Here is a 14,068-nt window from a genome sequence, read left to right on the forward strand (position 1 = left end):
TTTTTAAGGAATAGCATAATCTAACAAGAGCAGACACTGGCTGTCCTGATCTGCAAAAGGTTTCTGAGAGAGGAATTACTCAGATCAAGCCCGTATATAATACAAATTCCAGCTAAACCCTGAGTTGCTAAAAACTTGCCAAAACAAGAGGTATCTCAACAAAAACAAGAATGGCTAAGGTTTCTATCTTCAAAAAAATGTTGCAACTTTATATTCCTATAGAGACAATCCTGGAGGGATAACAATAGGGAAGTGGGGAGGTAAGTAATTTACAATCCGTCTGTGCTTTTTGGAGGGAATGAATTCTTTATTTCACACATCCCAGGTCAAAACTTTGGACTCTCTCTGCATGAAACAGTTTTTTTGCAACGCACATTGAGCTCAGCTCAGTGTGGCAAGAACGAATCCAAGACACTGGATCAGAACTACAGCAAACTTCCCTGTTGGCCTATTAAAGCTGAAATTTCCCAGCCCAGTAAGTACAATCATAAATATATGAGCTCTAAAGGGCTGTAACTCTGGAACTGATCCTTTGTAACCTGTATGCCAGGGGATTCAAGTTGAGGATCCTAGGTTTCCAAACTGGTCTGGAGTTGCAAGAGCTTCGGAAAGTTGTGTCCTGCCTCTAATGTAAAGAAATCCTTCAAATAATTTTCCCTCCTTCCTTGGCACTGCTTGGAGGAAAGACCAGTGTCCCTCCTTGGCCCAGAAGAAAGATTATTATAACACATGGCCTTTGAGTGACGTGGAGGGAGGCAGGTGAAAAGGTATTAGTTTTATAGATGAAATAAATGTATTTAAAAATTGAAGCTCCTAGACAAGGTTCCCCCAGACCCACACCCTGCTGGATGCATGCACCCCAACACTCATAGTTCCTGGGTTGCCTGAAGGATCATTTCCTACAGCTGCATGTGAACAATCTGCCCTGCACCCCTGTCTGGAGGCGCCACACAAATTCTTATCTTCTGACAGCACTTTCAGTCCTGTGAGTCTTCAGCAATCAGATTTTGGACAACTGCCTAACTGGTAGTAGTTGCCTGATAGTTATTTAAGAGAAACTGGAAACTTGAATTGATGGCTCAAGTTGCCTGATTTCTTGGTGATCCTCAGATTTCCTGGTGTGCAGACCAAACAAAAGGTCACTGCACAGAATTTACAGCAGAAACTAACCAGTGCGTCTCTGGGGTGCTTTCCTATGGATGAACATATATTTTTTTAGATATATTAAACACAGAGCTAATGGAAGGTTGTTGGACTAACAATTCTGGAGAAAGGAAAGTACTCTATCTAGGCACAGCACAAGCAAGTGAGAGTCCTGTACACTGTCCTGCTGAGAAATCTTCATACTGATCTGGAGAAAGGAATGTCTAGGCATGACAGAAAAGTTGCCTCTCCATAGTCCATTCAGTCCTCAGCTTTTCTGCTAAGAATATTGACAGTGAAACTAGTTAATTTTTTTGCCAGCTGGCATGTCAGCTTTTGTCCACTGAGAACCGGATACAAAACTTTAACTCTTCTGAGATAGGCTGTTAGATTCATATCGTCTCTGAGGGATTGAGATTGGTGACCATCAAGATGCAAAGGATCCATGACCTGTTGCCAATCTACTGGATCATCCAGTCCTTGTGTTTCTGAAGCAGCCTAAGAACTTCTAGTAGTGAATGATTTCCCATGTGCTATATAGAGACCACACATCACCACATCCAACATCTCTTGCTTTATGCTCGTAGTTCTTCCTACAGGCAGAGGAATTATTTTTCAGTCATGCCCGTGGAAGAATGACTAGTGACTTTGCTGTGAAAAATAATGAATTGCATTATCTAAGTCTTACCTTATACCGTGGAGCAAGTTTTAACAACTCCCTCAGTGGTACATCAGAGCCCACCACACCCAGGAGAATGCCATGAGATCGCTTAAAAACAAAGGAGAATCCATTTTCAGAAGCAAAACCTGGCTAGCTTTCTACCTGAATTCACATTACTGCCTTCCTACTAGTCTCTCATGTATCCTCTCTAGACTTGTGTTAATACGTTCATTCGAAACCAACTAACGTACCTCAAAAAGTCTGAAGGGGTTGCTCTAGTGTTTATCGAGAGGAGTATTTCTACCCAATACTAGTCAGTATTTTTTACTATGATTCAGAAGTAACATCAAATCACTGAAAAAAATTTTGAGGACAAAACCCTGCATTCATTATGTGTAAATAACAGTAAGAGCAAGGTAATCATGCAAAATAACATGGATCGGTTGATAACTTGGGCCAACTAAACCAAACACCAAATACAAAACTGTTAACCTAGGAAAAAGGAATGCAGGAAATCCCCATGAAATGGGGAACTAGTGTTTAATAGACATCTGGGGAGCATGGTGGAAAAATGACACACAGGCTCCCACTGTAGTGCTGTGCTAATACAGGTTAAGGCCAGCCTCAGGTGGAGAAGGCAAATTGTTTGTAGGATCTAAATGAAGAGTTTGTGTCTTGTACAGCAATGGTGAGGTATCATCTGCCATTTAAAAAGGGTGCTGTGCTGAGAAACCAGAAATGGTACAGAAAACAGTGTCTAAAGGGTTTCAAAACCCGGAGGAAACACCCTTATCAAAGACATCTAAATTGTTCAACCTTTTTCTCTTGTCAAAAGATAGACGGGTTTGACTTTATTGTGGTGTAGAAGATGCTTCCCAGGGGAAGATACCAGAGAGTACAGGCTTCTTAATCTAGCATAGAAAGCCATTATGACAGGAAGTTGAGGCCAGATAAATTGAAAGGGGAATTTAGACACCAGTTTTTAACAGGGAGTGAGAAACCACAATGGAGAGCTCAGGGCTGGATGCCTTTCTTCAATGACACTTTTGCCAAACACAGGTTATTGGACTCATGAAGGACCATCTGTATGAAATGTAAAGGTCTGCAATAAAATGCACAGACTAGACAAGGTAATGATCTTTTCCAGTCTGAAAATTTATGGGTCTAGGAATTAGGCTCAGTTTGAAAATGGAAGGGATAAAACAGGGAGAAGTGTCACATTTAAGGGGTATTTTGAAGAAATAGCATTCAGATGAAATGACAGACTACCATTTTGACAGATAAATTATCAGTTGCACATCCTGCCAGAGGTCTACCGCAGTCCCTAATGGCTGGCTTTTCTTTCAGAGACTCATTGGCTTTAAAACCCCGCAAAAGCCCGCTGCATCATTTCACCTCTGTGGCTGGAAGGAGAGCAAAGCCTTCGTTGCACTCACCGTCTCATTCTTTTTGCTGAAGACTGGCATAGCCACTGTTGTCATGAGCAACAGACTTTGAGCCTGAGATGCAAAGAGCTGCCACAGAACAATAAGCCGTGTGTTAGCAAATGCAATACCGCAGATGATAACCCGAACGGAAGGCACTGGAATTCCCAAGGACTCCAGATGTTGATTACAATTAGCCACCTCTTTGCCTCCCACACCCTTCTAAATGGCAGCATTTTTCAATACTTTGTATCCAAGAGGATCGTGGGATGGATGCTTGCTTATGTGGGGTGATGAGGATGGGATGAAAGCCAGTGAAATGTGTTGAAGCAGGAGAAATTAAAGAGCTGTTTTAATGAAGAGACAGGAACCTGTAGAAGCAAGTGGCACAATTTATACCCACCGCACATTGGGAGTGTAGACATGAGCACTTATGCAACAAGTGTAAAAACCACCAACACAAGGAGCACAAAACAGAGAAAAGCAACACAAATAAGAGCAAAATCACAAACAATATATCATCTATATTGTAAACACATGAATATCACAAATGAGAAACACCACAGGCAAATATTTAAAAGGCACAAATACACACAAAGCCTGCTTATATATACTTGTTACCCAAGCATCTAAGCTTAGGAAAACCAGGGACAAAATCATGATCCAAACAGATACAACATGGTGAGCTATCTCTACAGGGGATATAGGACATGCATGTGTAATGGGATAACAGATGCTCCCAGTCCTGCAGAAGACAGATGCTCTAAAAACACACACGAAAGGAGGTAAAACGGGCAAGACACATGCAAAGGAGTCTCTCAAACATGCCTAGCTATCAAAAGGACCTAATCCTTAGATGCCAGTAGCATCCTCCTTCCATTTCTCATTTGGTCAAGTAAGTAGCAAGGCAAGAAATGACCTCCTGTGTCTGTTACTATACATGCTGGGAGCCACAAAGGAGCCAGTCAATAATCTATACAGTCACTTGATGGAGATTTGAGCCTGGTTTCTTGAGTTACTGGTCTGGATGATTCGTTATGGAAACTTCCCATTCACAGCAACACTCACACTGACACACAGCAAGTAAACTTCTCCAGCACTTACTGGACATATGGAAAAAAAAAGATCCAGTGAACTAAGCTACTGCACAACACAGACACCCCTACCTACTCTGAACCAACAGCACAGCACAGTTCTCCAGTACATCCAGCATTTTCTTGCCTCTTCTTGCCAGCGTAAGAGGGCTCCTTCAGTGCTTCAGGACCCACCCCCCTCCAGATGTACAGGCCAGCTGTGGCTGTGAGCACTGGCACTGACACACCAACTGGCACAAGGGAAACAGCACGCTCACAAAACACAGGGGTGCAGTTACCTCCTCAGACTGTGGCAGCTAGTGAGAGACACGGATGAACAGATGAATGAATACATGAATGGAGGAATGAATCAAAGATGGGAGAGGTTGGGGCAGAGGAAGAGAATGTCAAGCCAAGCCAAGAGGTAAGAAAAGAGATGCAGCAAAAAAAGCACAGCAAACAAATCCCTGTGGCTGCCTTGGGAAGTGTGACACCATACACCAGTGCCAGGGGTGGCACGCCTGCTAATAGAATAAACTTGCTGGGTAGTAAGTAGCATTTCTGGAGGTTTTGCTTAGCACACTCAAGTACCATGTCGCACATCTCCTGCAGCAAAAAACATCCCCATGTCACTCTCACAGAGCTGGTGTGCCATGGCTGCAACCTCAATGGTCAGCCACAGCACAGAGGTGGGGGACGGTCCCTTCTCACAAGAGTCTCCTGAGTATAGCATCTATGCATCATGATGGTGCAAGCCTGGCTACCTTGGAAGTATTTTATAGGATTTGTGTGGTCTTGACTCTGAATACAGCATCAGGCTCTGCCATATGTGACCTGGACTTCCACATTTCCTGCTATAAAGCTAAGCTCAGTACCCCTAGTTTTACTCCAACTCAGAGTTCAGGTTTCTCACCGCGGATCTTAAACCACAAAACTGTGGGTTCTCCCCAGGGTGTGGCAGACACCCTAAAGCTGCTGCTGGCCAGACCAGAGCCAATAACTTCAGTCCCACAGTGGGATTGTGTACGGAAACATTCTCCATGTTTCTAGAAAATTTTTCCCCTCAGATAGTATAAACAGTCCTGAGATCTCAGGTTTATTTCTGGAAGAGGGAAATCTGACTTCTGGTCAGCTCTAGCTGTTGCAGTTATGCAAACACTTCTCTGGGGTGAAGAGTCCAGTGTAGGAAAAAAAACTATCTTCCTGAAAGCACAGAGACCCCCAAAAGAAGAACCATAACTTTCTCTTTCTGCAATGTAAAAAGAGGTGGATAAGGAGACTGATGAATGCCTTCTACTTCGTAAAGTGCAGGGGAAGGCTCCTTCAGTGATGGTCTACTCCTTTCTCCTTCCCTTCACTCCTTTGTATTCCAAAGCTGCCTTGGCAACACAACACTGTAATAGAACCTGCTCATGGTCCAAATGTCTTAAGTCTTCCCATAGGGCAGGCCTGAGACAAAGTAAGGGGCATTGGGAGTGTTGACTGTCTGGTCCTTTGCGATGTGTCCTTTACCCACAGGGCTGAGCATAGGGCCGCTGCAGTGACGTTAGGTCTTGCTAGCTCAAGGAACGAAAGAGTGAGCCTGCTTCCCAAACTGAGATCTGTATCTTTGAGTGGCAAGCAGTATGCAGTTTGCTACTGGGCTGGAGGAAATAAATCTCTGTGACCTGTATCCTGAGCTGTAAATAATCTTTCCTGTGAATAATCCTTTAGAAGGTAACCTGCTTTCACAGAATCACTACTTAAGTCATGCTGTGCTGTGTGATTAGTACTGGGCGCCTGGGTCACTGCAGATTCAGACCTGAGTCTGCATACACATCTCAACCCCAGGAGTGAGTAGATAAGGAATATTGTCTGTCTCAGCAGAGCCAGACACCGGTAATTTCTATCAATCAGCCAGCTCCTGGTTTTACATAAATTTCAGGACTTTATTTAGATTCTGACACACATAAGTTGGGACAAGTTATATGCCTAACATACTAGCTGAGTGACCTTTGCCAGTTTGGCCCATAGGTCCTACTGTTTGCTGACTAAAGACTTGTGCTGTAGGTCCTTACCGCACTGTCCATGTAGGCTTCAGTCCAAATAATGTCATGGTCGTGGTTGATGACCATGGGACGGCTGAGAACATGCAGGTACTCCATCACGTTCTCCTGGACGTCTGCCAGCGTGGAGATGTGAGTGTAGTAGCCTTCACAGAGAAACAGAGGTGTGAGTCACTCTGCTAACACATCCTCTGCATTTTTAAACAACTGTCCATACAAAGCTAGAAAACCTGATGTCAAAGACTGTATCTACCCAGACAGTTTATCTGCTCTTTACAAAAAGTGCCTTGACATGCCTTGCATCCACAAGCTTCTGTGGAAATCTAGAGTTTCAAAGCACTGTCTCTGTTCTTCTCAAAATACTGGACCGATGCTCAAGACCAGAGTCTTGATATAACCAGAATCATGCCAAGCAGATGTCAAATGTTGCTTTGGGTCTTAGGCAAAACCGTCCCCTAATCAGGCTGCCTTTGGTCCTGAAGGCCAAATATATGCAAACAAAATATTCCACCAGGCTACCCACTTACCCTGCCCAATTTTATATTGAGAGCAAACTCCCAACTTCTCTTCCAGAGTTTTTCCAGCACTCTGTTCTTCAGCCTGCCTACATCCAAGTATGGTCGCTACTTCCTTCTACCCATTGGAAGCAGAACGTAAAAGTGCCAGTAACCTATTTCCAGAGCTTTGTCCCTGCAGATGGACCCATAACAGTCCAACACTACAACAAGGAGTACAGGGGAGTAATGTTCTCAAGTTATCAAAAGGTCCTCAAAACTAGCTGCTTAACTGGTTATAAGTGCTAACATAGTGTAACATCATAAGGACTCTTCTCCTGCTTCTCACCACATGGAACTGATTGGTTGTACTTGGTGTAGAACAGAGTATGTCAGATAGATGGAAAATTTTTGTTATCACTAGGAAAACACTGCTATGTGAAAGGGCTCATGATCTGATAAGCTTTGTGATGTGGAAACAGATTTAGTGTGCTTGAAAACAAGGACTACAAGAGATACACAATGTGCTGAAACAAGAACTAAAATCAGTGAGCCTTCTGAAGATCTCAAGTCTCATAAGTGAGAATTCAAGTGCAAAGAGCATATTTTTGTTCTCTGGTTATTCAGGAGGATCCATTCTCACATTTTATGGTGAACCAACAGCACCGTGAATTCCCTGTCACTATTCTTATGGCTAAATATGCAATCTGAAAGCCAGGTTTTTGTTTCATCCAACAAAACCTAAAAATGTTATGTGTGATTCATAGTGCTAATAGATGAACATTTGAGCCTTGAACATCCACAGCTCACAGTTCTGCAGGCCAGCAACTCTTGTCTGTCAATTATTTTCAGTAACAAATGCACCCAGGCATTTCATCATAGTCTGCTGGAGCGACTATGGAGCTCAGACAGGAAAAGAGTCTATATTCTCAGCTAGTCAGCCCTCCGCTTCAATCTTCCCTTCTTTTCCCTGTTTAAGCAGGATACTGATGTAGCAAGCATTGCTGACTGTCTCCAGGCACACTGAGGCCAAGTCATGCCCAAACAGGGAAGACTTATTTTTTCCTCTCTTCCTGTACCCTTGCAGACTCTGATAGGGCTAACTGGACTTTTTAACAGGCCCCAAATGCATAGAGGTTACTCATCTACTCTAAACGGATTTTCCCATTCATGCCATTTCATGCCAGCTAGAGAGAATAGTGGTTTTGGGGTGGGATTAACAAGCTATTCTGGTACCTCAGTGAAGCCACTGGCATACAAACAATTTGGCCAGGCTATGGGGGTTAATGTGCAGACCTTGTGAAAAATGCTGTAAAATCTTGTAAAGAAAAGGTGCTCATTTTACATCTCAGCCAAAAGATGTCAGGCCTTCTGATAGAGTTTTAGACAGATTGTCAAAAGCTAGCAACTGGGGGACAATAAGCACAGGGACTTAGGTGGACTACAGCCAGCATGAATCTCAGTCGTAGTGTCCCTTGGCACCGTGACAGGAAAATGTGGTGGCTCAGCATGGAGGACTTGTGTTAGTTGGACACAGGCACACTTCATGTGGACTAGCAGGGTCTGCTTTTTCCTTAGGTTGTCTTCCAACCAAGGGCTCATGGGCCTCAGCTGTAGTGGGGAAGCCTTAGAGGGGTCCAGGACCCAGTGGCTGCAGTCCACGTGTGACGTGTGTGATGGGGGTTGGGAAACCATTCCCATACAGCACCTTTGTTGTTGCAGGCGATCCATTTCACGTTGGGGGCAAAAGTGACCTCCCGTCCAATGAGGTAAGTGAAAACCCGGACCTGGGAACAAGAACACAAAGATAGAAGAATTAGGCTGTAATGTGCCACGAAATCCAAATGGCTGAGGTTTGTCATCCTGCTATACACTGGTGTGAATGCCTGTTTGTGGTGCAGAGCAATAGCTCTGCTTTCACACAGAGACAGGAACCTCTTGCTCCATTTGTTTCACATTTTGTGGGCTGGAATTTCGTTTCCAATTACAATAAGCTCAGAAAGCCAAGTAGCACCCAGGATCATCTGAATAACAAGGCAGAAGTGCAAATTCTGTTTGATTTTATGATAGCAGCTCTGCCAGGCATTCAGCAACCACATGCAGAGAGGTTTATAACTCACAGGAATCCTTTACCCAGGGGAACAGCTGACCATGAACCATTTAGAGAAAGCTTCACCATTTCTCTTGTGTTTGACCAACAACAAAAGAGCCGATCCTGAAATAAACTGCTTTAACAGCCTCATGCTCTGGCCTCTCAGTAGGCTGCTACTCTCCCTTTGTGCATTGCTGCTAGCTGGAATGAGGTAAACAAATAAATCAGGAGGGTCGAGAATGAGCCATAGTCTGTTCCACTTTCACAGTCAGATCTTGCTAGTACAAGCCTGTAATCACAGACTTCAAAGTAAATATGTCTGGAAGGCACCTAGAGAGGTTGTCTGGGCCACTCCCCTGCCTACCATAAGAATTGGTAATAGTCAAACCTTTTCCCAAACAGGACCAATTATAAATAGTCCTGGATGCAATTAAAATTGTTTACATAAGTGTTTTGTTTTTTTTTTTTTTTAATTCAAAATTACTCAGCTCAGTCTTTATCATCTTATCAGGAAAATGTTTTGATTGCCCACACCTTTGGAAAATGAGGTGTATGAAAAAAAATCCACACTGACCTACAGACACCCATTTCTAATCCTACCACCTATAAAATCACTACAGCAGGCTCCTGTCTGGCTGCTTTGTTTTGTGATTACAGCTGGATGCACGCAGGTATGGGAGGATGTGATTACTCTGCTCTGCCTGTTGTCCTGGCTCATGCTCTTCTATTCCCACCATAGGAGGATAGCACCTTTCCTCACTCTTTCTATTTATCACTTCCCAGACAAACCTTCCGATCTGGCCAGTTGTATTTTTCAAACACAGCTTCATAATCCTCCACTGCTCCGTCTGTGATCAGCATGATAGCTTGGTTACACAAGCCTCCTTGACCGGAGTCTCTAAACTACAAACAGAGAGGAAGAGCGTTAGTTATCTCGGCACAGGCCGCTTCTGTGTAATTGCAGCATATTTACTCATGATGGGCCAGACCCTGACTTCCTCTTACAAATCTCACACTGTGCTCAGATAGAGCTCTGCTTAAATAAGGACTGTGTTCGTATGCTGCATATAATTTTCTTATTTATACAGCCTTTCGTAGTGCATGTGGACACAGGAGGCTTTACAGAAGTAAAATAATGAGGAGAAAAGTGCTGTGGAGGAAAGATGCGATTCCCTGCTGCCTCACATCTTGCGCAGTTGCATCCGTTTATGTAAAACAACTATAGATTGACCATAAACACCGCAATTCTGATTTGACAGCAATAACTGTCACTTTTTATGGCAGAAAAAGTGAGAGGAGGGGGAAATCAGACTCATTATTTCAGGGTAAATCCATCAATCTGCCAAAAAATAGCAGGGAAAGGCAGGAGCCTGTGAAAAAAGAAGGCTACTACCATCAGAGCTGAAATAGGCTATGAATGTGCCAGATAGAAAGGCCATACATTGTAATGAGAGAGTGATATTTAAGGTAGAGTGGAATTATGCTAGGACTGTGGTACAACCGTTGACGTGCTCCCAAGGACACATGGAGAGGTGTTGAACAGGCATGCTCTTATGGACAAGCCAGACCCTGCCTGTTCAGCCAGGAAGACCGGTCTTTGAATGTTGTTTATTTAGTGCTCCTGCACACAGAGCCATTTGCCTCTCATGGCCTCAGGTACACCAGCTCTAGAGAACCAAGGGCCTTATGCAGCACCAACACAGGTGTTGAATTAGCAGTCACCAGAGGAGGTAGCAGAGGACATCAAAGCACAAAAATGAGCAGCTGCTTTCCTGCGGCTCCTGGTTCAGTGTCAGCGTGCACTTCTCGTTGCACAGCATCTCATCGCCTCTACACCACCATTTATGAGTTCTGCCTTCTTCAACGTTACTCTTACTATAACTGAAGTACTTGTTACTCTGCTGCAGTAAGCATGGATTCAACAGCTTCTGAATGACCACACATATGAACCCATCTCCCTGTTTCATGATAATCCCATTACTTGTATCACTGGCCAGAATCAGTACAGATGATTATGAGAGAGAAGGGTGGTGTAAGAGAGTCATTTCTAACTAGCTGTTCTCAGGCAAAACATCCATGTGAATTACTGAATCAGGGTGAGGCGGTCAGGTGTGCTCCTCCTCTTTCATATCACCAGAACAGCACATTCAGAGGGGAGACAAACTGTACCTCTGCTGCTGTGGTTGTGCCAACCCAGCAGTGAGGATCTCCCATACAGAGTCCCCAAGGTCTGACATTTCCCAGTGGTCCAAAGAGCTTTTATACCTTGTACCATGGAAAAAAAAAACCCAAAAAACAAACATCAGTGCCAGCTCCAGGGTAACTGGAGTGCCAGGAGGGGTCAGAGCACACATGCTCCCTGCTCAGCAAGGACACTCAGGGCAAAGGCTGAGGGTGCACAACAGGAACAAGCACAGGATGCTCTTAGGTGCAAACAAAAGGGGAAAAGCAGTTGACAGGCACATGGCATTCTGCTGCAGACTATCAGGTAGGAAAAAGACAAGGAGTCTCAAGTAAGCTATTCCTAGGACAGAGATCCACTGCGTGCAGATTAGCAGAGAACAGCTAGTGTGAACGATCATTAAGAAAGCATAGGGTTACAATGGTGCAGGAGATGCTGTCAGAATGAGGTTCGGATCACAGATATGCAAACCTTGTAATTACAAAAGCAGCTTATAGACTGTTGCAATCTACAACTTGTTTTGTTTAGATGATTATTAAATTAACACTTAATTAAGGTCATCCACCATTTCATCAAACTACTTAAGACATCTCTTTGTGCAGCTTACTTCAGACCTCATAATACTGAGATACTGAGAAATTAGATGCTGTATCAGAACCAGCAATCTCCTAATTACAGGAGTAGATGATATTTTCAACAGGGAAAATGAGATCTTCAGTGTCATAGAAATAGAGATTAAAAAGACAGATTTAGAAAACAAATGAACAAGAGGTAATCCCTGATTTTTAGGTCCTTTTGTGGCTGGCTGCAGCTGTAGCAAATGATCTGACAGCATTCACATCAAGCTCTGAGCATAATTCCCTGCTCTCACTGAAGTCTCAGGAGCATGAAAGAAGGGGAGATGAGGAACAAGATGTCCATAGAACAGATGTCTGAAGAGATGCAGGCTAGAGCTGTGGTTGGTGAATGAGGCATGGAGCTACGTATTACTGTATATCTTTGGTTACATTGCCAGGAGTAACAGGCATGATCTATTTAATTCAGGGTCATAGTCTCTCATACTCCCTTGTTTGCTCATTGCCATTTACTTTGCAGTTATAGCCTGGCACAGAATTACTAGTGAAACAATAGGAACATCAGCATATCTCAGTGATGTGGAGGCACACGTGCTGATCGCATACACATCTGGACAGATGACTGAGCAGCCCCTCTCTGTCTCCTCCTGCTCCATTCATATGCAGACCTGCCTCCAGAATTACGGAAAATTCCAACTTAAAGTGTCTCATGGATAGAAAATTAACAGCAGGGAAGGAAACAAAGCCAGCGAAGAAGAAATGAGAGATGGCATTAAGCAAAATGGCATAAACTGGCAAACAGGAAATCCTGAGCTTTGCATGTCCTGAAAAATATACTGCAGAATCCAGGTCCATAAAAATGCAACTGGAATCAAGAAAAGATTTATAAATGTTCAGATAAGAAGTAAGAAAGGGAGTAAAAGAAGTATGTTGCCAGATGATAAAAAAAACAGAGGGAACTGGTCAGGCAGAAATGCTTTATAGCCTCCATACTTCATCATCAAAAGGACAATATTGTAATGGCTGGGTACACGCCATTACAGTGATAAGAAACAAAGTGATAAGAAACAAAGAAAAGAACGAATGAATTACAGACAGGGTCACAAAGTGATAGGGTTAAAGAAAAAGTTAATTGAAAGCATTTGAATAATCTGTGCTTAGCAGGAAAGGAAAGAATTGTAGAAGGTATTGCTGGACTACTTGGACTACTCATGGGCTGAGACATGACTGGGACTGTATGAGATCCCAAAGGATGAAGAGGGAATCAGCAGAAAATACATGTTACAAGAAGAGAAGAAACTAGATGGATAAATCGTCCCTAAACATCTAGCACATTGCTAGAAAAATTAGTAACACAGTCCTCTTGTGAATGCACAAGTGAAATGCTTCCCCACATTGGTGGGGCATAAGAGGTCACAAACTCCTTTGATTACTCACATCAGCAGACAGGTTCATTCTTTTTATGAGACCAGTTTGCTGAAGTTATGCAGAGTTTTACGTCTCACTGAAATCTAGTTTGTTACTAGTTTCACTGTTTTTTCACCTATAGCCATTTTGGATTGACCTACTCATAATTAGCCTCAAAATTTATGTCACTTCTGAGTTCAGCAGTGAGTCAGGTACCATTAAAACAGCTTGGTGCTAAGAGCAGACATTATTCCAAGGTGGCCTCAGAGAGCAGAACCTGAGGTTTCTTTTCCTCCACAGGGTCAGAAAAATATCAGCTTTCAAAATACTCTGAGTGGATCCTGAGAAAGGAGGACCTGTAAGAGTCACAGATTTTGTACTATCTAATCCTGAAAGATTCATATATGACAAATATATGAATATATATTACTCTCTTAGGATTAGGGGTGTGTGTGTTTGCATATGTATGTATGTACACACATACATTTGGTGTGTCTATAAAAATATGTAAATAACTTTACAATTGATGTACATTGGAAATGATAGCCAGAGGCTCAAAGACCGAACAGGAGGCTGAATGCTGGCTGGAGAGGAATACTGAAGAGGCAGATCAGCTGGATAGGAATTAACAATGTGACAGTGTCTGAAGTAAGGTAACTGTTGTCTTACCTTGCGTTAAGAGGACTATGGTGTGTAAAACAAGGAAGGTAATTATTCTGCTCTGCTTAGCACTTGAAAGCTCTCAGCTGCAGCACTTACATGCTGTTGAGAGCATGGTGTTTCAGGGAAGGCAGGCAGCCTGCAAGCATTTGAGAGCAGAGCAGTGGCCAGAACAAAGGGGTATAAATCCTACAGGAAAAGGGTAAGAGGGCAACACATGCCAAGGGTGTCAAAACAAAGAAAAGAAGGTAGCAGCGAGATAGGCTAAAACTTGATAAACAAGAAAGAAGCTCAAAAGATAGCTCTTGATGC

General features: G+C 43.2%; 1 protein-coding gene across 1 annotated transcript in view; it reads right to left on the bottom strand.

Annotated features, from left to right (window-relative positions):
• CACNA2D4 (calcium voltage-gated channel auxiliary subunit alpha2delta 4) overlaps nucleotides 1-14,068 on the bottom strand; it is a 131,784-nt gene that overhangs the window by 91,608 nt on the left and 26,108 nt on the right. Inside the window, exons 11-16 of the mRNA XM_068401022.1 lie at nucleotides 9,722-9,835; nucleotides 8,549-8,627; nucleotides 6,359-6,492; nucleotides 4,601-4,618; nucleotides 3,241-3,318; nucleotides 1,832-1,912 (exon numbers count right to left, since the gene is read on the bottom strand). Of these exons, the coding sequence (XP_068257123.1) occupies nucleotides 1,832-1,912; nucleotides 3,241-3,318; nucleotides 4,601-4,618; nucleotides 6,359-6,492; nucleotides 8,549-8,627; nucleotides 9,722-9,835 (504 nt within the window). The remainder of the gene's footprint in view (nucleotides 1-1,831; nucleotides 1,913-3,240; nucleotides 3,319-4,600; nucleotides 4,619-6,358; nucleotides 6,493-8,548; nucleotides 8,628-9,721; nucleotides 9,836-14,068) is intronic.

The sequence above is a fragment of the Nyctibius grandis genome, chromosome 5 (genome assembly GCF_013368605.1).
Source record: "Nyctibius grandis isolate bNycGra1 chromosome 5, bNycGra1.pri, whole genome shotgun sequence".
NCBI classification, from domain to species: Eukaryota; Metazoa; Chordata; class Aves; order Nyctibiiformes; family Nyctibiidae; genus Nyctibius; species Nyctibius grandis.